Here is a 24,648-nt window from a genome sequence, read left to right as displayed (position 1 = left end):
TTCATCCATTGTCCCTCTTTGCTATTCTATTAAGTGTCCACTGATTATCATCTCTGTACGCAGTGATGCCTTTGAAACCATTCAATCAGTCCCTTAAGAAAGACCTTTAGTAGGCAAGGAATTAGGCTTGGAATTTCAGGCAAAGTGTCAATAGAGTTGGGGCAGAGGTGAGTCATTTGGGGTAGGACAGCTTTACTCTTCAAATTATGCCAACTCTCCCTTAAGTTGATATTGCCATTCTCCAAAATGATTTTTTGATTTTTTTATCTTCCTTGTAGATTATGTGAGAATGCTTGAGTTGTGTCAGAAAGATATGGATTTCATTCCTGGTACCAGTTATGAAATCATGGACAGTTTACCTAAACTATCTCAGTTTCAGTTTTTTTATCTGCAAAATGGGGATTATAATACCTATATAACTTTAAATAAAATATTAAATAACTTATTCATGGTCATATTGTTGATATGTGTCAGAGGCAGGACCTGAATGAACCCTTATCTTCTATCTGCAAATGCCACATTGACTCCAATATCATTTATTGTGTTATTATTGAATCATTTATTACAGCCACACTGATGCCAAATACAATTCCTACTAACATTTCTATAGGACTTTTACAAAAAGCTTACAAGACAGTTCCTTCATCATACCATTATAAGTCAGACAATGAGAACATCATCTACCCAAATTTACAAATCATGACTCTGAAGTTACTGTCTTCATACATATAAAGATAGAAGATGTGCATAAAACATGTAGGATTTGATGTGACTAGGCTTAGAGTATTTCAGGTATCTTTAACAGACAGCTTTTAGGCTGCCTAGATCCACAGAGAAGAGGCTTGATTTCTTCTATACACTACCTACAAACTACACTTTGTCTCGCTAATATTTTTAAACCAGAGGAAAGAGTTAACAACATCCACAGATTCTTAACAAATCAAATTTATTTTCCCTCTTCTCCAAGATAACCTATTTTAAATTCTTGGACAATTCATAGTGTTTCTCATGGAACAAATGCTATCAGAATTCTTCATCTACTAATAATAAAATTGTGCACACTTCTTTCACCCTTTGAGCTTCAAAAGTGTGTTCTTCATATAAATATTATATATAATAATATTTAATATTATCATTTTGCAAATGAAAAAGACTAAAGCTCAAGAGAGTTAAATGCCTTTCCTACAGTCACATTGCTAATAAATGTGGGAGCTTGTGTTCCAACCAGGTCTTTTCTAACACTCTTTCTTCCACATCAAATTACCTCTCAATGAAGAAAGAAAAATAAAATTAGCTTACTGCTTTGCATAAGATAAGTAATATTTTAAGCATTGTAATTGACAAATCTAGTGTTACTTCTGAACCATTTGGGGTTACATATATACATATAGGGATGGCAAAGAAAAGAAATAACCACCCCAGGATATAGAATATCTTGTATTAAAAAAAAACTCAGAAAGGAGAAAGTTTAGTATGTTAATTTACCAAGGTTGAGGATTCATATGCCTTTCTTAGTGTCAAGTATCTAGTTCAAATCTTGTCATGAACAAAACCTGGAGGTTCAAGTCACTAAACAACTGCTTCGATTTTCTCATCTATAAAATGAAGGGACTAGACTAGATAGATGCTAAGGTCCCTTTCAGCTACAAATCTATAATTCTATAAATTTTCATTTCCTGGAAGGATAAATTTGAGTCATATTTCATGTCAAGAGTCTCGGGGATAGAATAACCATTTCAAACTCTTTTGTAGTTTGAGAGAAGAGAGAAAAATATGAAGTAGAAAGAACTCAGGATTTAGAGTCAAAAGACCTTGGATTGAATCGATCACTGACTACCTGTGGGATCATGGGTGAGCCTCTCTAGATCATAGTCTCCTCGTGTATAAATTAAAGCCTTTAGTAGAGATGATCTTCAAGATTCCTAGAAATCCAACATCCTATGATCCGGATGCCCTTACAATAGGCAGAGAACATAGAGGCGGGAACAAGAAGCATCTCAGAGGTCCTCGTTGTGAATAACTCCTCACATGTTTGGTATCTATGTGTAGTAATTTACTTTTTTTTTTAGAATTAAGAAGAAAGATAACAGAACCAGGATGGAAAGAAGAGGCCTAGGTATTGTTTCCAGGTCTAACTTTTACTAGTTGAATGATGCCAGGAATCTAAAGACTATGGAGTTTATATGACTTGTCAAAGATTACAAAAGTAACAAGTAAAAGATCCAGCATTTACTCTCTGAGTCTTCTGAGTTCCCACTTTCAATGGTGTTTCCATTACTACCAAATTATACATGAAGCTTATTATGCTATATCTCTCTGATACTTTTCTGAAGTTCTTACTTGGGTTTCTGAAAGTGCTAAAAAAAACCCCAAAAGATAATTCACCCATAGTCAAGGAAAACTAGTATTAAAAGGTTTGCTCAGGGAAGCTACTGATCAATTTGATAAGTTCTTCCAATCAAGTTGATGAGATTACCTGACAGGGACTTTCCATGGAAGTAGACATGTGCCCTAGTCAGGTGCTGAAAGATCCTGGGTATCTCTTCTGATTGGGATTCAGTAACTAGAGCTGCCTCCAAGATGGGAGGCTGAACAGAGTATACTCTTGTCCAAAGAACCAGTCTTATTGCATATTCAGCTCACTATTCTTTTCCTATTTTTTCCCCTTCAAACTTCCAGATAGAGTGTGACAATTAAGGAGGAGTTAAGGGGGATGGACTTTTACATGTTCAAAAGTAAAATGTTTTCGTCTTAGGAGGAGAATGTAGCAAGTGGCTTGTACTTGTCAGGAAAGCCTCAGAAGGGCATTCCCAGTTTTCTAGTTCTTTATTATATACTTTGGCTTTTTTTCCCCTTTCTAAGCACAAGATTGGAAACTAGAAATTCTAACGTTTCCCCCCCCCCCCAACATTAGGGGTAATCCAGAACTCTAGAATTCCTAAGAAATCAAGAGTTCCTGACTTTAAGAATTGGGCATGAGCTCTACAAAAGATTTCCTTAACAGCTGCTTCTTGGAGGGGGGGGGGAGGGAGAGTATTTTCCTGTAGGTTTAAAATTAAAGCTAAATTATGAGGAACCAGAAATCCTATACCTTGTCAACCATCTGTGATGATGCTATGCGTTGTTTGGGTAATATAGGTAGAAGGTGAATGAAAAATGTTTGTTAAAACAACCTCAGAGAGTCTTTATCCTCCATCTTGAGGGAGGGTATACAGTCTAATAGGTCATTGGAGTATAATATTTTTCTGTTTTATTTTATGGTATCTGATGAGATCCTTTCATCTCATGTAGTTGCTGTGGTAGAAGCTATAAAGGCTGTCCCATACTCAATTGTCATGTTGCAAAATGAATACCAGTTTAAGACAGACTGGAGACATTGCTACCCATTTTTAGGGAAATCTAAACTTTACTTTAAATCCTAAACTTTATTTAAGAGGTTTCTGGGCCTCTATGTAGAGTAGAATCAATGGATGCCAGAGAGAAACTGTGCCCACTTTGAGATCAATCCCTAAGATCAGACATGTGTCCTCATGAATTCAAGTATCTTGGAGAGGAGCTGTGCCACTGGTGACACTAGAATTTAAAATGATAATTCCTTGATTAACAAGTTCATTAATTTATACTCATATGAAGAAATCCAAGAATAGGGGATAGGTATGGTGAAGAACATTCAAATAAAGATAAAAGAAAGTGTAAATAGTAATCATACCATCATCAGAGGACAGTATAGAATACCTAAACAGAAAGGAGATGAGGATTTCAGGAAAAAAAAGTCACAAGCCTGTAATAAAATTCCCTCTCCCTCTCCCTCTCCCTCTCCCTCTCCCTCTCCCTCTCCCTCTCCCTCTCCCTCTCCCTCTCCCTCTCCCTCTCCCTTCTCTGGCTTTTGAAAGGCAATCAGGTGAAGTGACTTGCCCAGGGTCATAAAGCTAAGTATGTATTAAGTGTCTGAGGTCAGATTTGAACTCAGGTCCTCCTGATTCCTGGGCTGGTACTCTATCCACTTCATTATCCAGCTGTCTCAAGTAATAATGTGCTCAATCCAAGTAGAAACAAAAAAAATTATAATTTTCCTATTCTAGAACTTTCTATTTTCAAGATCTTTGGTTTTAGCACCAGCCTCCTGCTACTTTCTTTTCTGTTTCAAAATAATCTTTTGCAATTCTTTGGCAACTCATATAAAATATCTGTGAACAAACGTTTATGGGAGTAGAGATATTTTGAAAGGAGTCAGGGAAGTATTTGAGGACATGAGAAAAGGGCAATGATATTCAAATCAAATGATCATATGATTCTTGGAAGTCTAAGCTGAGATGAATGTCATAATAAGTAACATAGTCTAAGAAAAAAAATGGACTTAGAAGTTGAGAAAGTTGGATTCTAGTGCCAATTCCATCATCAACTAAATATGTCAGTTTGAATAAGTCACTTCATGACCTTTGTTTTCTTTAGACTAATGGAACTAGTCCAGTCAACTTCGTAGCTCATAGGCTTGATATGAGAATCTAGAAAGAGAGTAGATTTAAAAAAAGAAAAGAAAAAAAAGAAATGAAGAAAATTATTTTTTAAAAAAGGAATAAAGCACTCATAATTATTAGTAATAACAATGCTAATTTGAAAAATTTTACTGATTCTATCTCCAATGTCATTCTGTATCATTCTGACATTCAGAAACAAGGTCTAAAATTAATATTTTCAGGCTACGTTGGTCTTATACTATGTTTCCAATATGTGAATATTCCTTCTCTGAACATGACTATAAGTTGCAGAAGGTAGTGAACAAATAAGCTTTTCTAACCCTCTGCACCTAGTAAAGTATTGGGTACATAGTTTCTATGTGTGTTAACTGTCAAAAAAAGATGCATCATAGTAGAAAGAGTATTAAGTTTAGCTCTGAGAGACCAGAATCCCAACTGTCATTAATTGTTTTGTCTTCTATGGTCCTCTTTATTTGTAAAATTAGGAAACTGAACTAGGTGAGAAACCCATTATATTTCTTTTAATTTCTAACATTTGAAACCCATTAGCTTATAAAATCAAGTAATTTTAAAGTTTAAAGAGATATCAGAGAGTATTTAGTATACCACTGAATATTATCTTGTTTTATGTTCACAACAACCCTGAGAGTTAGGTACTATTTAACAGTAAAGGAAACTAAGGCAAATAAAAGTTAAGTGACTTGTCCAGTCACACAGCTAGGAAGCATCTGAGGCAACATTTGAACTCAGATCTTGACTCCAGGCTCACTGATCTATTTATTGCATCATCCAACTGCCTAGAACACACTACTAATGTCATAGGGTTGTTGTAAAGAAAGCATTTTATAAAATTAACATTCTCTGGAAATCAGAGATATTACTGAAACACACCTGAGGAAATTTACTGGGAACTATATTAAAGAAAATAAATTAATAGTATTCCCTAATTCATTGGGAACCATATTTGAACTTACATATGATTTCTCTTTATTAATTTCTGTTATCCTAAAGTCTCCCATGCATAGAATTCAGAGTTTAAAAGGACTTTAGGGGTCATCTAGTCCAATTCTTCACTTTAGAATGAAGAAACTGAGCCTCAGGGATGTTGTGAATTGCTGATTGGTAGTCAATGTCAAAAGTGGAATCTGAATCCCAATACTATGGCAACAGAATAGCCCTCATTCCATTCTAACATTAAAGGATGGTCCAGCCCCTTCATTGTACTGACATGAATTTAGATCCCACCTCAGACATTTATTACACACTGATAATGGTCAGGTCACTTAAGAGTTCAAAGACTCAGACTCCTCTTTTATAAAGTGAGGATAATAGTTATTACTTTACCTTAAAGGGTTATTGTAAGGCTCAGAGAAGTATGTATAAAACACTGTCAATCTTGCTAAGCATTTTCTCATTTTCTCCAATTCCAGTCCTGCCCTAGCTTCAAGACTTAGCTCAAAGTTGAAGTCAATTTACATCAATTCATGTTTCTTTAAATATCAATTCTTTGCAAAAACGAACAGTTAGATGGGACAATGAATAGGCTGGAAATGGGGAACTGGAATGGAGCACGGAATACCTGAGTTCAAATGTAAGACCCTTAGATGCTATCAGTGTGACCCAGGCTAAGTCACTTAACCCTGTTTGCCTAAGTTCCTTATCTGTCACATAAATTAGATAAGGAAATGGCAAATTACTCCAGTATCTTTGCCAAGAAAATGTCAAATGGGGTCATAAAAAGCTGGGCACAATTAAAATGACTGAAAAATCTGTGCAAATATATATGTTTTTACTTTGCTTTTGCAAGGCAGGGGGGTTATGCGACTTGCCCAAGGTCACACAGACAGGCAATTATTAAGTATTTGAGGCTGGATTTGAATTTAGATTCTCTTGAATCCAGGGCTGGTGCTCTAGTCACTCTATTCAACTGTGTCACCTAGCTGCCCTTAGGGGATTGTATTCTTGAAGATTTAAAGTGGAAAGAGAGTTGAACTTAGAGTTTAAAAGCTTGGTTCAAGTAATTTGCCAGTTGTGTGACATTGGTGAAGTCATTGCCTTTCTTTTGGCTTTATTTCCCTCCTTTGTAATAAGAGTAATAGCTATCATTTATAATGATAATAACAATAATAGCTATCATTTATAAAACATGTAATAATAGTAATAGCTATCATTTATAAAACATGTTGAAGTCTGTTAAAGTATTTTACAAATAATATCTCATTTGCTCCTCATAACCCTGGAAGATAGATGCTGTTATTATCTCAATAATGTAGGTGAAAAAACTGAGGCAGAGGTACAGCTGAGGTCAGATGTGAACTGAGGCATTTCTGAACTCCTTCTATCCACTGAACCACCTAGATTACTCAAAATATAAATGTAAACATAAATCCATATAACAAAGGGATGAACAAGTGTTTCGTATGAACCTCTCTATCTCTAGCATTAAGATTCCTTAATTTCTCTGCTTCATTTCCTCCAAGGGTATTTCAAGGTGATGACAAGTCCCTATGAAAAAGTTTCAACCTATTTATTCTTTCATCTCTAAGTACAGTTACTGAAAGTAGGTTATTAATTTCAAAGCCTTTCTACATGTTCCATTTGTTCCACTTTTACCCCATTCTCCCTTTGAACCATTCTCAGATACAAATTACTGAACCATGTTGTAGTCAGAAAGATGACTTCTTGGGTCATTTTTCCCTGCTGGAATTCACCTGCCAAAACCCTCTTCCTGTCCTCTCCTCATTATCTCCAAATCTATATTAATTATCTGTCCTCCTATCATTTCATTTCTTAAAGTCACCTCTGCCATTGAAGATAGGATTTGTGTCAATCCTCAGAGTAGAAATCAGATGCCCCTCTCTTCCTTTTAGTTCATGTCCTCAGGATGCTGTGACATGTCCAGAGGCAGGAAGTCTCTTTTGGTACATTAACCATTCTGCAATGATAGTGTTCATGACTGCCAAGTTTTGGCAGTATAAACCATTTTTTGGGGAATAACAGTGCCTTTCCAGCCAAGCACTTAATCACTGGATGCAGATTTATTGCCTACTAACAGTACATTCCTGTTTTTAATTTCCGTCTTCCCTATCTCCCTTGCTTCATCTCTTGTGATTGGGCTCCCTTAGAAACTAAAGAGGAAGAAGAAAAACCCAGAGTCATAGGAAGACAGGAAGTCTCCATTGAGAGACAGCACAGTGGAGTGACAAGTAGCTAGGCTTGGAGTCAAGAGTAATGTAGATTTGAATCCCAGCACTGATACTTACTAGCTTTATAAATCTGCCCAACTCACTTGATACCATTGTGCTTCAGTTGGTTTTATCAGTAAAATAACATTTACACTACCTATTGCAAAGGGTTGTTATGTGGAAAGTGCTTTGTAAGTCATAAAGCACTATATAAATGTGAAAAAGAAACAAATTTTTATTATATTTTTATTATCAAAAAGAGCACTACAGAGAACTCTCATTGCAAAACATCTGAAGTGACTTTGTGAGATCCTCTTCTGATTCTCATGAGAAGAAAATGGAAATAGTATCATAGAATACCAAACCTGAGAGGACTATTACAGATCATCCAACTATATGGCTTGTAGAGAAATTTTAGGTGGGTCCCTGACATTGGTTGGTAAAAATTTTATCTATTTCAATTTAAGTGATTTCCTTTGTAATTCTATGAATTGTATTTTATGCACTTAAAAATATTTTCCTAACAAAATGTCATTATACTTCACTAGATTTTTAAAGAGGTCTCTGACCAAAACAAAAAAAAAAACATTATTCACATTTTAAACTTGGGGAAATTGAATTCTAGAGGTAGAAATGACTTGTCCAAGGTCACACAGTTATTTGATGGCAAAGACACTTCTCGAATTGCAGTATGTTGTAGCAATAAGAGTAATAGCTTTGAAGTCACAGAACACAGATTCAGATGACGGCTTTACCTTTTATGACTTCTCCTGAGTTGCAGTTTCCTTATCTTTCTAAGATGAAGAAGGATTGGAGGGTTAATACCACTGTAGGTTCAGGGACATATGATGAGATAAATAGTAGAGACTTAACAGGAACCTTTTATCACAATTTTACAAAAGAAGACTAGGAAGAAAGGGACATATTTTGTTACCCCAAGAGAGACTTGCCTTCCTGAACCTTAGAAACAAACAATGACCCTTTATTGGTCCCTACCCCTGTAAAAGTTCTCTTAGATGATAATAAAGTCTTTTCATGCCAAAAGACAGGTAAAGATAGATGAAAGAAGTCTGGATTTGGAATAGAAACATGAATTTGAATCCTGACTTCAACACAAATTCCCAGTTTGATCTGGATTAAATTACCTGCCCTCTCAATTTCTTCATCTGTACTGGGATGATTAGATCATCTCAAAAATCCCTTCCAACACTCAAATCTTATCATTCCACAAATGCTTCCTGCATCCTTACTCTTTTGGGGGTAAAAATAAGAGATATTAAACACACACACACACACACACACAGACACGCAGTCACACAACTGTTCTTCCTGTTTTGGAACAAAGTGAAACCTGTCTCTTTCTCTTCAACAAAACTCAGGTTCTGATTTCTTGCCACCTACTCATTTCCTGAACTTCTTCTGGGATGAATGACATTCCAAACAGCTCAAAGTGAGGGGTAGAAACTCTCTCCTCTTCCTCCCCCTGGCCCCAACCACAATCAAGTTCTACCCATTCCTCAAACTCCCAAGCTCCATCAGGGAGTCCTAGCAGACAAAGTCCAGGGAGGTCAGCCTCCTCTGGGTAGTGCCTGGGCCTGGCTCCAAGGTGATTTTTCACTCCACTGCTCCTCCTTTGCTCTCCCTCCATGTCCTCCTTCGGATTTTGTTTTCTTTAATTACAGTCCAATTTAGTCATTAGGAAGGATGAGGGGTAGGGAGGAGGAGAGATGCTTCATTTTCTTTGACTGACATAGATTTCAATTTCCGCTGTGCTCCGTGCAGTCGCTGAGAGGAGCTTGGCCTATAATTTATTGACAATTTCTATCTTAATACATCTTGACTTTTAAAAAGGCAGCATTTTGTTGTCTTCCCAAGCCATGCGTGGTAATCAGGGCTTCAATTGTTTCTGACAATATCTGGGAGGCAAGATTACTTTCCAGGGTGAAATGGTGAACTGAAGAAAAGGGAGGAATGAGAGGAATAAACAAACTGGAAAAAATGATACACATGTATTGTCCATTGTTTTGTGAGGAGGGAAAAACTCAGCTGAGCCAGACAAGCTGTGTTCCTAATGAGCAGTAAGAGATGGGTGGCAATGACAACACAAAGATATACCTTTAGCCACACAAAGTTGTACCTGACAGATTAATTTTCCTGAAAAACATCTTTCACCATGTGGCCTCCCTGCTCAATAAACTAAAATGACTGCTCACTGACATCAGGATACAGCCTAGCCTTTAAACTCCTCTAGGCAGGTGCCAACACCCTTTCTCTACATTTATTCCTCTCTGCTCTACTAACCCCAGTTCAAACCAACAAGTTCTTGAACAACGAAGGGAAATAGATTTTGGTTCAAAATCAGGAACTTTTAAAAAAATTCAAACAATCCGAGCTATCCAAACTGAAATGAGATAGAACAGCAAGTATGGAATATTGTAAATGAGTGCCTGGAGGTCTTCAGAGATAGAATGGATACTGTAGAAAGAATTTTTGCTTTGGATGAAATTCAGAATACTGAATCATTCCTAGTTCCATCTCTTTGCTCATGCTGTTCACCTTTCCTGAATATACCTTCCTACTTATGAAAGGTAATATGGTACAGTGAATTTGGATTCAGAGAACCTACTATTTTCAAATCTGACTTCTGCCACCTATGGGACCTTAGATAAGCAACTGGACTTTTCCAGGCCTTAGTTTCCTCATTTGGAAAATAAAAAAAAAATTGAAGTAGATGACTTCCAGGGTTGTTTCCAATTCTAAATTTTTGATCTTGACCAATGAGTCAAATCAACAACCATCAGATCCCCTGAAGTAGAATACCTGTTCCATGAAGCATATTAAATTACTTAGGGGCAGCTGGATGGCACAGAGGACAGAGCACTAGTTTTGGAGTCAGGAGGACTGTAGTTTGAATTCAGCCTCAGATATCTTGCTACTCAATAGCTGTGTGACCTTGGACAATCACTTAACCCTTATTGCCTTGCATCCAGGGCCATCTCCAGTCCCCTTGATTCATATCTGGCTACTGGACCCAGATTCCTCTGGAGAAGAAAATGAGGCTGGTGATTTAGCACAGTATCATCTCACTCAAATCCAAATCATGTGCTTGTCATGACTTCACTTCCCTGATGTCATGATCTTCTTTGAGAACTAAGGACTTCATCTATCTGTAAGTCTGTCTGTCTCTCTATCCATTTATCTGTATATATTACACATGCAATTACATATGTATGGACCTGTACTACATATAATCACAATGTATATATGCATATTCATAAATGTAAATGCACATATATATTTATAAGCCTGGGTTCATTCTTTCATTATTGCAGGGAATTCCAACTGCAAACTTTGAAAAGTATAAGAGCTATATTCAATACAATGACTATCCATGATTCAAGAGGAACAATGATGAAACATATTATCTAGGTGAAGGATTTAGGATTCAAAATGAGAATAAAATATATATATATATATATATATAAATATATGATACCTAAATACATATATATTTATACAACCTGTAAAAAAGTCTGTTTTGATGAATTATGTATATTTGTTAGCAGGAATTTGTTTTTTTTCTCTCTTTCTTTGGGAATGGAGAACATAAATTTCCATTAATTAAAAATACATCCTTAAAACAGAGAGGTGGGGGGGCAGCTAGGTGGCATAGTGGATAAAGCCCTGGCCCTGGAGTCAGGAGTACCTGGGTTCAAATCCGGTCTCAGACACTTAATAATTACCTAGCTGTGTGGCCTTGGGCAAGCCACTTAGCCCCATCTGCCTTTCTAAAACCTAAAAAAAAAATAAAAAAACAAAAAAAACAGAGAGGTGGGGGGATGATATGGAATATTACAAATATTTTCAGATGATGTTTCTCTATTAAATTTGCTTAATTGTTTTGCTTTAGCACCATGAATAAATAGCTAAACAAATAAATAAAAACATGAAAACTCTTCTATCAATACAGATTAGCATCTCTACTCTGTAACTTAGAAACAAAGCAAGGAGTCTTAACAAAACTTCACAATAAGTTATCAACTAAAAATATGACAATTTTATTTTAATTGGTTTTTTTTTAGGTTTTTCAAGGCAATGGGGTTAAGTGGTTTGCCCAAGGCCACACAGCTAGGTAATTATTAAGTGCCTGAGGTCGGATTTGAACTCAGGTACTCCTGACTCCAAGGCTGTTGCTCTATTCACTGTGCCACCTAGCCGCCCCTAATTTAATTGATTTTCTATGGAAAACTTTATCTTTTGAGTGATACACTTAAAAACATCCTGAGAAGGGGTCTATAGCTTTTACTAAATTGTAAAGGGTCCATGACATACAGCAACACAAATACACATACACACACACACACACACACACACACACACACACACACACAAACACACACAAAGGTAATGACATGTCCCAGAGAGACTCCTGGGAAACTGAGAGATTAAGTGACTTGTCTGGGTCATTAAATAAGCATGTGTAAGAGGAAGGACTTCTTTTATCCTGACTTCACAACCAGTCCTCTATCTACAATAACATGGTTCCTCTCTATTATTCAACAGAGGGGGACAGCCATTGACTGTTTTAGTACATAAACCATTCTGCAAGGGCAGTATGATTCTACCATAATAAAGATCCTTGGGGCAGCTAGGTGGCCTAGTGGATAAAACACCGGCCCTGGAGTCAGGAATACCTGGGTTCAAATCTGGTCTCAGACACTTAATAATTACCTAGCTGTGTGGCCTTGGGCAAGCCACTTAACCCCATTTGCCTTACAAAAACCTAAAAAACAAAACAAAGCAAAACAAAAAACCCCAAAGATCCAGAGAGTTAAATGACCTTGTCAAAAGTTATATAGTTAAGAATGTCAGAATCAAAATGTGAAGACATCTTTTCTTAACTGTGTCAGGACTTACTGTACAGCTCGGGGCTTTTTTTCTCATCATTATCACTGAATCCAGGTGCTACCCCCAAAATTTATTGAGCAGGGCATGCAGGGCAAGCTTTGATGATTTCAATGAAATCTTGTTGATTTCATAGTCTAAAAGTAAATATGGACTCTTAATGATGTTTGTCCTTCACTCCTTTTTTTTTTTTTTTAGGTTTTTGCCAAATGGGGTTAAGTGCCTTGCCCAAGGCCACACAGCTAGGTAATTATTAAGTGTCTGAGACCAGATTTGAACCCAGGTACTCCTGACTCCAGGGCCGGTGCTTTATCCACCACAACACCTAGCCTCCTCGTCCTTCACTCTTGAACAAGACCATGACATCACGGAGGTGATATCATGGCAAATACATGAACTGGATCTGAGTGAAGGGGTGATGTGCTAAGTCACCAATCTCACTTTCTCCTCCAGTGACCACTTCCAAGAGGTCTAGAGATGGCCCTGGATATGAAGCAATCAGGGTTAAGTGACTTGCCCAAGGTCACAGATAGTAAACGTCAAGTATCTGAGATAAAATTTGAACTCCCTTGCTCCTGACTCAAAGGCCAGTACTCTATTCACTGCTTCACCCAGCTGCCCTATGAGTCTGAAAGGAACAATCAAAAGAGTCTGAACTTGGACTCTGGAAACCTATGTTCAAGGTCCTGGTTCTGCAATTAGCTACCTGTGTGGTCCTTGGTAAGTTTTTTCTAACCTTCCATTCCATCTCTTTTTAGATATAAATGTAAACATAAATTTGTTCAATAAATAGATTGAACAGAACAATAGGAGACTGAACATAGAACATGCATGGTCAAAAATTACCAGGCAATATATTGAAAAGTGCTGAATGAGTAAGACAGATGGTAAGTGCAGTAGCAGAGAATCCCTACAGAAAGCAAAAAAACAGAAAAGAAATTCTGAAATATGTGAATGTCAAGGAGGTATCCATGCACAGGCTTATTAAAAAGCAGATCCTTAGAAATAATGTGGGAGAAGAACTACTGATTGCTTTATAGGTACCAAGTTGAAGGCTGGGAGAAATAAAAGGGCTTTTAAAACTCTATTTATCAGCTTCTGTCTCCTCAGCTCTCCTAATGGTGAGAGGAAGGGCATTTCTCACATCCTGGGGGAAATAGAGTTTCATCATGTAACCTTGTTCCCTACTTCTAGAGGAGAAAGCATCTGATTGGTTTTACAAAACGCTGAACCTTCTCTTGGACTCAAGGGGACTGATGTCCTTATTCTCCATATCTCTTAGATTTTATTAGACAAAAGTAAAGATAAACTCTACCCCTACCCCCAACACACATTTGAGCACATAGACATGTGTCTCTGCATCTTTATCACATTCTTTGTCAGGAACAGTAACTCTTAGAGATAGAGAATTGAATCATGATTGGAGAGTCAGTCCAAAGAAATAATCATCCCAGATTAGTTATTATGCTACAATGGACAGGGGATTCATTACATTTTTATTCTAGGCTTCAGGGATTTATCATAAAACAGCAGAGATCCACTTGGTCAAGTAACTTTTTCTCTAGGCTTCAGTTTCAGTCTCTGTAAAATGTAGGGTTTGTTCTAGATGACCTTTAAGATTTCCAGTGCTAATCTGTTTCTTTAATTTTATTATTCTGGTCCAAGAGAGGTAGTATGCATACTATATAGTTAACTATTGTCAGAGTTATAGCAACCTCTATTCAAGTCTCACCTCTGACACTTACTTGGTAGGTGACTCTGGGCAAGTCAATTAATCTCCCATTGCCTCAGGACACTCTCTAAGAAAACAAGTTGCAGAACAGTTGCTAATCTTCCTTGGTAAAAGGAGTTTTCTCAAGGGGATATCTGTCTTCAAAACATCCTGCTCCAAGATAATTTCTTTTGTTTTTAGGGTAGAGTCAGAGTTTTTGGAAGGACTATCTCTAAGATGCTGAACACCCTCAGTGTGTTTTTTTCAAGTGACTCAATATTTTTCAAATGACTGAATAATTCTGTACTAGACACATAAAAATGGAATGGATTAGCAAGGGAATCAAGCTCCTAGAATTCTACCTATGAGGAAATGAGTTCAGAGAGGGGAAGCAACTTGAACTCAGATACTTGGTAGCTGTGTGACCCTGGGTAAATCACTTAACCTGTCTGCCTTCTGTTTCCTCAATCGTCAAGTGGAAATAATCCTGAGAGGTCAGGGTTGTTATAAAGATGAAATGAAATGTCTGCAGGCTGCTTAGTACAGTGTTTGGGACATGATAGTTGTTGAAATGAAAAAAAAATGATTGTTTCCTACCTCCCTTTCTATGGTTTTACAGTCAGTCAGAGAGTCAGAAAAGACTCTTGAATCCTATCCAAGCCAATATTCTTTCACTATAGAAGCCTACCTCAGCTCTCTGTCATTGGAAATATTCAAATGCAGGCTGGATAACCCTGGGATATCTAAGAGGGAATTCATGGTCAGGTAATTTCAACATGGGGCAGTTTGCATAGAAGATAGGACACCTGGAGTCAAAAAGAACTGAATTCAAATTTCAGGATAGTCATACATGATGATCTCTATCTCTCTTTCCATCTTTAAATCAATGATGTTATTATGACTTGATCTTTTCTTCAAATCTATGAATTACATTAGAAGCATGGAAAGAATACTAACTGTGAAAACAAAACTCATGTAACACCATTGATGTTTAATATCTCTATGATCTTGGGTAAATACCTGAATTTCTTCATCTCTAAGATTACAGAGTTTATTTTAGTAGTTTCTGTGGTCCCTTGCTATTCTAGATCTCTGATTTTATAATGGTTTTTGTAGGCAGGTGTCACCTGCTCAAAAGCTACTCCCCCCCATGAAATACTTTGGAAAAAAAATCCAGAAGATTTTACCTAGAATAGATATCCTTCACTCCCTTTGTTTTCCTAGAATAATCTGTTTTTTTAAAACTCATGTTCTTCCCCTTACCAATTACTGACTGATTTTATCAGACTGCTAGTTAATTATTAATCTTTGCTATTTTTTCTTCATAATAAGACTAGAAACCTTTGAAGGAAGGAACCATGCTTTATATTTCTCTGTATCCATAGAGTTTAAGACAGTCTTATGCATGGCAAGTACTCAAATATTTGTAGACTGACTGATGGACTTGGTCTTTCCTCTGAAAGTCCAGAAAGACTTCATGTAGATTTCTTCTGTATATTCAGAAGAGATTGTTTGATAGCTGGTGACCCATTATGGTACCACATCAGTTCTGCTAGATTGCCACAGAATATCAAGGTTCTCCCCTTGTCCTATGCATGAATTTGTTCTTTGACCAACACTCTATTTCTCATTCTCATCCCTTCCTCTGCACCCTCATTCCAGTTCTATAGAAGCTTATTTGGAAGGGATATCAGAGGCCATTAAGTTCAACACAAACAAAAGTATAAATTACCCCTATAATCTAGCAAAAAAAAGAATCTCAATTCTGATTTGATCCCAATCAACTTTATTCTTTAGGGCTGGCAGTACATACCACACATCCAGTTGAATCTACTTGGCGATCTGACACACACTTGAAATTGCGGGTGCAGCCTCCATTATTGCGTGAACAGTCACGAACAGGTCCAAAGGAGGAGAGTAGATCATTGATGGTCTCAAAGTAAGTAGACAGCATTGCTTCTTCCCTTGGAGAGAAAGGAGAATGTTAAAACCAAATGAAACAAATGATTTATCACTTTGTTATAATATGCTATTGTGTCAAGAACCTGCAGGTTTAAGAACAAGACTGTAGTTTACCTATAATTTGTAGTCTTAAAGAACTATTTGGACCTTAAAAAGATCAAATGATTCGTAAATGTAACATAGATGCTAGACATAAGAAATGTCCTTTGCACCTAGGCCTTCCTTCTCTATACACTTTGCCACTATATATGAATAGTGGAAATAATTATGATGGTGATGGTGGTGGTGGTGGTAATAACAGCTCACATTTCCATAGCAGTTTTCAAAAAAGTTGCTCTGATAACTAGGAAATGAAATATCAGAGAAAATAATGGTTTTATACTGGAAAGAACAAAGAATTTAGAAACTCCAATGCTAGGTTTAACTTTAAGTACTATTATTTTTCAATTAAGCGAAATGGAAGAGATAATTTAACCTTAGTAGGGGGTATAGTAATAGTGATGATGATGATGATGATAAAGATAATAATAGCAGCTATTATTTACATAGAAACTATAGTTTTGAAAACTGCTTTATATATGTTATCTCATTGGATCTTTACAACATTCTTTTTAACTGTGTAACCTCGATCTAGTCACTTAATGTCTTAGAATACCCATTTTATAGTTGAAGAAACTGAGACAGAAAGACATTAAGTGTCTAGATGGGGATTACACAATTAAAAAGAACGTGAGGCAGGATTTGAACTCAGGGCTTCCTTATTCTAAATGCATCACCTTATCCATTAGTCCCCACCTATTGGCTCATCTGTAAAGCGAAGAAGTTGGACTAAAAGATCCTTTTCAGTTCTAAATCCCATGATCTTATGGCCATATAATATGCCTAGGACTAAAAAAAAAGTAAGTAAATATCAGACTTGGGACTGAAACTGAGGTTTTCCATATTAAAGTCAGCATTCTTTCCATATTATCTCTTTCTCTCTTGGGTAAACAAACTAGATAAGAATGACAATTTTCTTTTTCTATCTCTCAGTAAATAGTACTCCCCCCCTCTTAATTACATGTAAAGTTAGTTTTCAACATTCATTTTTTATAAGATTTTGAGGTCCAATTTTTTTCTTCCTCCCCAAAATGGCAATCAATATAATATAGATTATACATGTATCATCATGTCAACATATTTACACATTAATCTTGTTGTGAAAGAAACAGAACAAAAGGGAAAAGCCACAAAAAAGTAAAAATAATATATCTCAGTGTTCATTCAGACTCCATGGTTCTTTCTCTGGATATGGATAGCATTTTCTGTCATGAGTCTTGAATCACTGTGCTGCTGAGAAGAGCTAAGTCAATAATTTTACAATATTCTCCTGGTTCTGCTCACTTCACTAAGCATCAGTTCATGTAAGAAAAATAACCCTTTTCTAGCTCCTAGAAGCAGTTAAGTGGGCAGAGCCAGGAGTCAGGAAGACCTAAGTTTAATATCAATCTATTAAACTTATTAACAGACCATAGGCAAATCAATTATAAAATGGGGATAACAGTAATGCTTATTTACCAAGGTTGTTGTCAGGATCAAGTTAGAACACTTGTAAAGCCCTTAGGACAGTTCTTAGCACATAAGAGATCTCCCCTTCTTTCTTTCTTCCCTCCATTCCTTCCTTTCTCCCTCCTTCCCTCTTTCCCTCTCTTTCTTTCTTTCTTTCTTTCTTTCTTTCTTTCTTTCTTTCTTTCTTTCTTTCTTTCTTTCTCTTTCTTTCCTTCCTTCCTTCCTTCCTTCCTTCCTTCCTTCCTTCCTTCCTTCCTTCCTTCCTTCCTTCCTTCCTTCCTTCCTTCCTTCTCTGGCTCTCATAATGCTCAGTTTATGAATTCATACCATAAAAGGTCTATAATGGGTAGACTGAGACAGAAAAAAAGGTTAAAGAAATCCCTCAAACCAATCTTATTTCCATAGCCTGTGGCAGAATGGCATTAACTTCGAGGAGGGTGATTGGTGGAGAGATACAAGAAAGACAAGATTTCCTGAAATGAAGACAGTATGAGTCCTGTCACTTTTGAAATATGGAGAGGAACTGATTTACTCAGAGAGTCATTAAGGCTATTAAAATATTAACATTATATAGAGGAAGAAAGAAGAAAGGAGAGAGAGAGAGAGAGAGAGAGAGAGAGAGAGAGAGAGAGAGAGAGAGAGAAGGAAAATGTTAAAATGTTTCCTTTAGTAGATCAGGGTGACAACTGTCTGTACAAATAGGAAGGCTGTTAGCTTCCAAAAGGATTGATTCTGCATAAACACTCATTACACAAGAGGGACATTACTTAAAACATGAAGACCTGACAGAAGGGCTGTTACTAAGTCAAGAAAAGTGATGGTATCAGGTTGGGAAGTAGGGTATATAGAAACAGCTGAGAAAAATACATTTAAAGAAGATGTTACTATTTCTTGGATTAAAAGAAATGTTCCCTCAATCTAACTCCTCTCAGCAGACAAGGACTTATTGGGGTTTTTTTAAGCTATTAGAAGGAGGACTTGGAGTGGGGGCAAAAGGACAAAGGGGAGAATGGTAGTACAGTGAAAAGAAAAGAAGACTGAAATGGAAATCAGGAGACTTGGATTTGAGTAATATTGTTTTTGCTAACTGTGTGGCCTCAGGCAAATTATTTTACCTCTTTGGACCTCAGTGTCCTTAGCTGTAAAATGATGAGGTTGGATTAGATCTTTTTCTAGCTCTAAGGTTCTTTTGACTTGGAGGCTTGGAAGGCTTGACTCATTCTTACTTCAGTCAAGGCTCAAGCATTTCCAAAATTGAGGATAATGCCATATTTTGTAGCTAAGGAAGTCCTGAGGCATAGGCAGTAACCTTTGCATTGTGATTTGAGAGGCATTCAATGGCCCTATTTGCCCAGAATTATTTCATCTTTTAGTCTGATTTGGTGCTGACATTCCAATAATCTTTATGGCTAGAAGTACTACTAATACCAGGTGGTAGAGTAAATAGAGTGCTGAACTTATGGTCAGGTATTCAAATCCAGCTTACATATCTATATCTATATCTATATCTATATCTATATCTATATCTATATCTATATCTATATCTATATCTATATCTATATCTATATCTATATCTATATCTATATCTATATCATCTATAATCTGTTTGACCATGGGAAAATAATTTAAACACTCAATCTAAACTTTCTTTTCTGTAAAATGAGTGCAATAATATTAATATTTAGCCCATATAGTTATTGCAAGAATCAAAAGAATTAGAATATGCAAAATATTATGAAACACTACATACAGGCTAGCTATTATTAATAACATAGATGTGTGGTTATTACACATAATAATATATAATACATATAATAAATAATAAATTAATTTGATTCCTCTATTAAGAGCAATATGAGGAAAATAAAAATTTTAGATTTGACAAAATCCCTGGGTTTGAGGAGCTCATAGTGTGCTAAGTAGAATAGCTTACATTTGTATATTTATACTTTGAGGTTTACAAAGGACTTTAATTCATTTTTTTATTTTATTCTTATATTGCCCTTAGGAAGTGGAATTATTATTTCTCCAATTCTATCACAAGTGAGGTAATCTGAGGTCTAGAGGGGGTAAATGAAAAGGCTGTCAAATAGCATATGGCAAATCTGGGGCTGAAAGTCATGTTTCTTCTGACTCCTGGTCCAGGGTACTCTCCAGACATGTTCTATAAGGAATTAAAATATTTTAGTATCTGGGTAGAGTCAAAAGATCAAGGGGTATCTATTGTCAAATAAGCATAATGGGACCCCAAGAGAATAAGGCACAGGATGGGGATGTATTGCTAGAAATTGACAAAGGATCAGGAGGGAACCTGTTACTTTGTAGTAGGGGAATAGAGGTAGGTGCCCAAGGCAATCTAAAAGCACTGACATTCTGAATGAAAAGCTCCAAAATAAACCTTGCCTCCTTCCACATCTTGCCAAGGACCAACTCCAGTCCCAGAACTGCTCTGGCCAACAATTTTTGGAAACTGCATGGCAGCATTTTGCAAAGAAAAAAAAAGTATTTTTCAACTGTAGTTAACACCCTGAACAAAGTCCATTGAACAGCAGGGTATGATATTTCAAAATGCTTCACCAAAAAGATGCTTAAGAGAAAGTATGTTAGCCTGTCTGTTTATCTGCTTGATTTCAAAGTAATAGAGTTTCAGGGCTTAAGTTATTGACGTTAAAAGTGGTAGGAAATAATAATAATAATAATAATAATAATAATAATAATAATAATAATAATAATAATAACTAGTCCTCAGATAAAAGGTTTGCAAGGCAATTTACAATTATTTTCTTTAGTACTCTCAATGACTCTAGGAGGTAGGTGTTTCTTACCATCATCATTTTGCAGAGGAGTAACCTGAGATAGTCAGCGACTTGCTGAGCTAGTAAATACATGAGGCAGGATTTGAATTTAGGCCTTCCTAACTAGGTCCAGATCTCTATTCATTGTGCAGTCATTAGAGACAACTTAGCCCAACAAACTCCTGTTTTAGATCAAGGGCAAGGAACATACTGCCTGAGATCATATAAGTCCCTCAAAATCATTTGGTCTAGTATTGCCAAGGCAACTGCAGATGGGACTCAAAAGTCAATAAATCTTGGAGTTTTTTAGGGTTAGGATTTTTAAGTTGATAATTTTGTATGCCCTCAAATGATGCTATAAATATCCAAATGGTTCTTGGCAGAAAAAAGGTTCCCCATCCCTGATTTATTGAAGAAATTGAGTGATCTAGTCAGAATCACAGAGGGAAGCGGAATATAACTGAGGTCTGAATAGGTCTGAATATCTCTTTTGTCTCCAAATCCAATACTTCTCCCCTCCATTATACCATGCAGTTTCTCTGTTTGACTCCCATAGCTCTTAACAATTACCTTTCTTATTCTGAGAATCATAAATAGTTGGTTAAAACATATGCAAACCAAAATCCTCTTTACAGTATTAAAAATTAGAATGAGTAAAGTTGAAAAAAATTTCCCTTTTGCACTCCATTCCCTTCCCCAAACCCTCTTGCCATCTTCTAGAAAAGACTGGTTGATCACTTCTCAGCAATGTAGAAGAACTCTAAATCAATTATGATTTTTGCTAGATGGCTTCTAAGATGCATTTCAACTGATACTGAGTGATTTTGTGATTGTTCCAAAATCTAGAGATCTATTTTCCTTCCTTACCTGCCCTGCAAATCTTGCCATATGCCAAGAGAAGAAACCAAATAACATGACACTCCCTTCAGTCCTAGTTCCACCTTCTATCTCTATTGACATATTGTTCTCAAGTTCATTTTTCCTTGAAGTCAGGTCTTTTTGGATGCCCAGTCCTTTGCTGGACATCTTTGGAAAAATAGAAAAGGCCAGGAAATCATGAATTATTTTCATGTTTGAACAGTTTTCCTCGCTAATAAGATCAAATTTCATGTATTTTTCTAATGGGAGTGTCTCAAATCCTTACTCAGGACACATTTACTTATTTTATACACAATTCCAAAATATTTGGCTATTTATTTTCCTATCATATAACAAATGATAGTAATAACTAGCACTTTAAAATTGTACCTGCTATTTATATTTTTTAATCCTTGCAACACTGTGAGAGGAGTGCTATTATCATTTTCATTTTACAAATAATGATGTGGCTTCTTTAAAAAGGTCAAGTAAGTTGCCTGGCTACACTCAGTAGGTATAAAAACATAGAAGAATAATGTAGATTACAAGAAGCAGGTCCAGTGAGACAAGGGACAACTTATAGTGGGGACTGGGGTTGCTCTTTGTTGGAAAGCAAACAACAAATAAAGCAATGAACATATGACATACAATACCACAGAAAGCATAGCACCAAGGGGCTGATTAGTCCAAATTCTTTGATATTGATTGTGAGATATGGGAGATGCTGGCATCTCAGCATGATGTGCTAGCATCAAAGGAAGAATTTGCTCTATAAGTGAAGTAGAATTGCAATAGGTCAAAAAAAGTGAAATGTACAAATTTAGAGCTATATCTACTTCAAATGTTCATTCAGACTATTTGATGCTTGATCTGGGGTAGAGACTTCTAAACTTGTATTTGTCTAATCAGTCATAGAAGGACACACTGTACTTTGACTGTCATTTTGATGTCACTTAGGTCATTTTCAAGTATGAAAGACAACTATGAACCTAGGAGCTAGTAAGTACAAGACTAGTAGCCCTCACGTTATTTTGATTAGCCTTGTGGGTAGCACTGTGTTAGGGGCTTCTCTCAACAGTTCATGAGAATGACCCTGCAAGATTATCACTAGGCATGGGGCAAGCAACAGATACTGATTCGTCTTATTAATGTGCTTCCTATGTTACTATAAGAGAGGTGATAATAAATGAGTTGATTTTGGCAACTTTCTAGGGAAAGGTGAACTATTTCCTCACTCCAGAGGATCTTTACCAATAAGAGCTCAGAAAGGAGCTCACTACTCTGCTTTGGTACTGCCAATTTACAATGGCAGGGTTAAATGGGGTCCAAGAAGGATAAACCTCCCCAGTTACATTCCAGGTTTAAGAATGCTAAGTTGAGTTGATATGACAAGAGAATGCCTAAAAACTGAGTTAAAGTTACTAGGTTGCAATTAGAAATCTGATATCTATGCAAGAGAAGTCAAAAATAGAAAGAAATGAAAGCAAAAAAGAGAATCAGGGTCAGGTCATTAAGATCAAAGTCAGAATAATAAGAATTCAGAGTAAAGGGAAGTTCTTTTCTCCCCTACAGTTTCTCCTTTCTAGGGTTTTATTTTGTGTGTGTGTGTGTGGGGGATTGTGTGTGTTTGTGTGTGTGTGTGTGTGTGTGTGTATGTGTGTGTGTGTGTGTGTGATTAAGGTCATATCAATTACCCACGGGTATCTTCTAAAAGTCTACCTTGGGCCACTTATCTTTTATTTCTGTATTCTCTATTTTGTTGAATTAATCAGCTTCCATGTGTTTAGTTGTGATTTTTCTTGTTTTATTTTGTTTTATTTTTGCAAGGCAATGGGATTAAGTGATTTGCCCAAGGTCACATAGGTAGGTAATTATTAATTATCTAAGACTGGATTTGAACTGGGGTCCTCCTCATTCCAGTGTCCTTGTTCTATCCACTGCACCACCACCTAACTGCCCCTAATTATGATTTTTATACTGATATTTCCCACACCCACAAATCTAACCCAGTCTCTTTCCTGTGCTATAGTCAAAGAATTACAACTCTGTTTTGAACATCTTGAACTGAATGTCCCCAATTCATTTCAAGGTCATCATATTCAAAATAGAACTCTTTATCTTTCTTCTCAAATCCCTCCCTCATTTGAAATTTCCTTTCATTGTAAAGAGTACTACCAACCTTTCTAGTTATTATAGGTTTTTTGAATGTTACTTTATTTTATATTTTTCATACATACAAAGACAGTTTTCAATACTCTTTTTGTAAACTGTTGAGTTCTACATTTTTCTACTTCCTTCCCTTCCCCTCCCCACTCCCCATGATAGTGAGTAACCTGACTTAGGTTTTAGAGGTACAATCTTTGTTTCACAAATTTCTATATTAGTCATATTATAAAAGTATCAGAACTAAAAGGAAAAAAAACCCCATTAAAAAACAAGTTTTAAAAGTGAAAATAGTATGCTTTGGTCTATATTCAGATTCCATTGTTTTTTCTCTGGATGTTGGATGGCATTTTCCATCATAAGTTCTTTAGAATTGCTCTTGATCACTGAATTGCTGAGAGGAGCTAAGTCCTATTATAGTTGATCATCATGCAATTCCAATGCAGACTTTCACGTATCCTACCTATCTACTCTATTACCAAATCTTATTATTTCTGCCTTTACAGCATCTCACATGTATGGTCCTTCATCTCAATTCCCATAGCCACAATCCTAGTTATGGTCCTCATTACCTCTTACCTGAGCTATTTCAATAATTTTCTAGTTGGTCTCTCCTGTCTCAAGTCTCTTCTTCTGTTATCCATCTTAGCTACCATGGTGACATTTCTGAAGTACTTTGTCCCCTATTTTCTGTGGGATCACAAACTCCCTTAACATTTGAAGTTGTTAATCATCTGATTTTTCCTTTATTTCCTGTCTTCTATTTTATTCCTTTCCAACACTTTATGATCTAGTTGCATTGTTTACTTGCTCTTACTCCCACTTGAACCTTTGGGATCTAAATTCCAAATTTGTGTCTTTGCCCTGGTTGTTTCACGTGCATAGAATGATGACCCTAGGGAGTAACTTCACTACCTTCATTAATTGTTGTTATTGTCATTATCTATGCTTTGTTCTCAAAGAGGACCAATGACATCAGGAGGGTGGTGGCTTGACTTGTAAGTCAATTGGATTTAAGTGAGACAAAGTCATCAGTCTCACTC

At 36.4% G+C, this 24,648-nt stretch overlaps 1 protein-coding gene across 2 annotated transcripts in view; it reads right to left on the bottom strand.

Annotated features, from left to right (window-relative positions):
* ASTN2 (astrotactin 2) overlaps nucleotides 1–24,648 on the bottom strand; it is a 1,297,121-nt gene that overhangs the window by 598,879 nt on the left and 673,594 nt on the right. For both annotated transcript variants that reach the window (XM_074211727.1, XM_074211725.1), the window contains one exon: nucleotides 16,093–16,243. In XM_074211727.1, the coding sequence (XP_074067828.1) occupies nucleotides 16,093–16,243 (151 nt within the window). The remainder of the gene's footprint in view (nucleotides 1–16,092; nucleotides 16,244–24,648) is intronic.

The sequence above is a fragment of the Macrotis lagotis genome, chromosome 1 (assembly GCF_037893015.1).
Source record: "Macrotis lagotis isolate mMagLag1 chromosome 1, bilby.v1.9.chrom.fasta, whole genome shotgun sequence".
NCBI lineage: Eukaryota > Metazoa > Chordata > Mammalia > Peramelemorphia > Peramelidae > Macrotis > Macrotis lagotis.
This window is presented reverse-complemented; position numbering and strand designations above follow the sequence as displayed.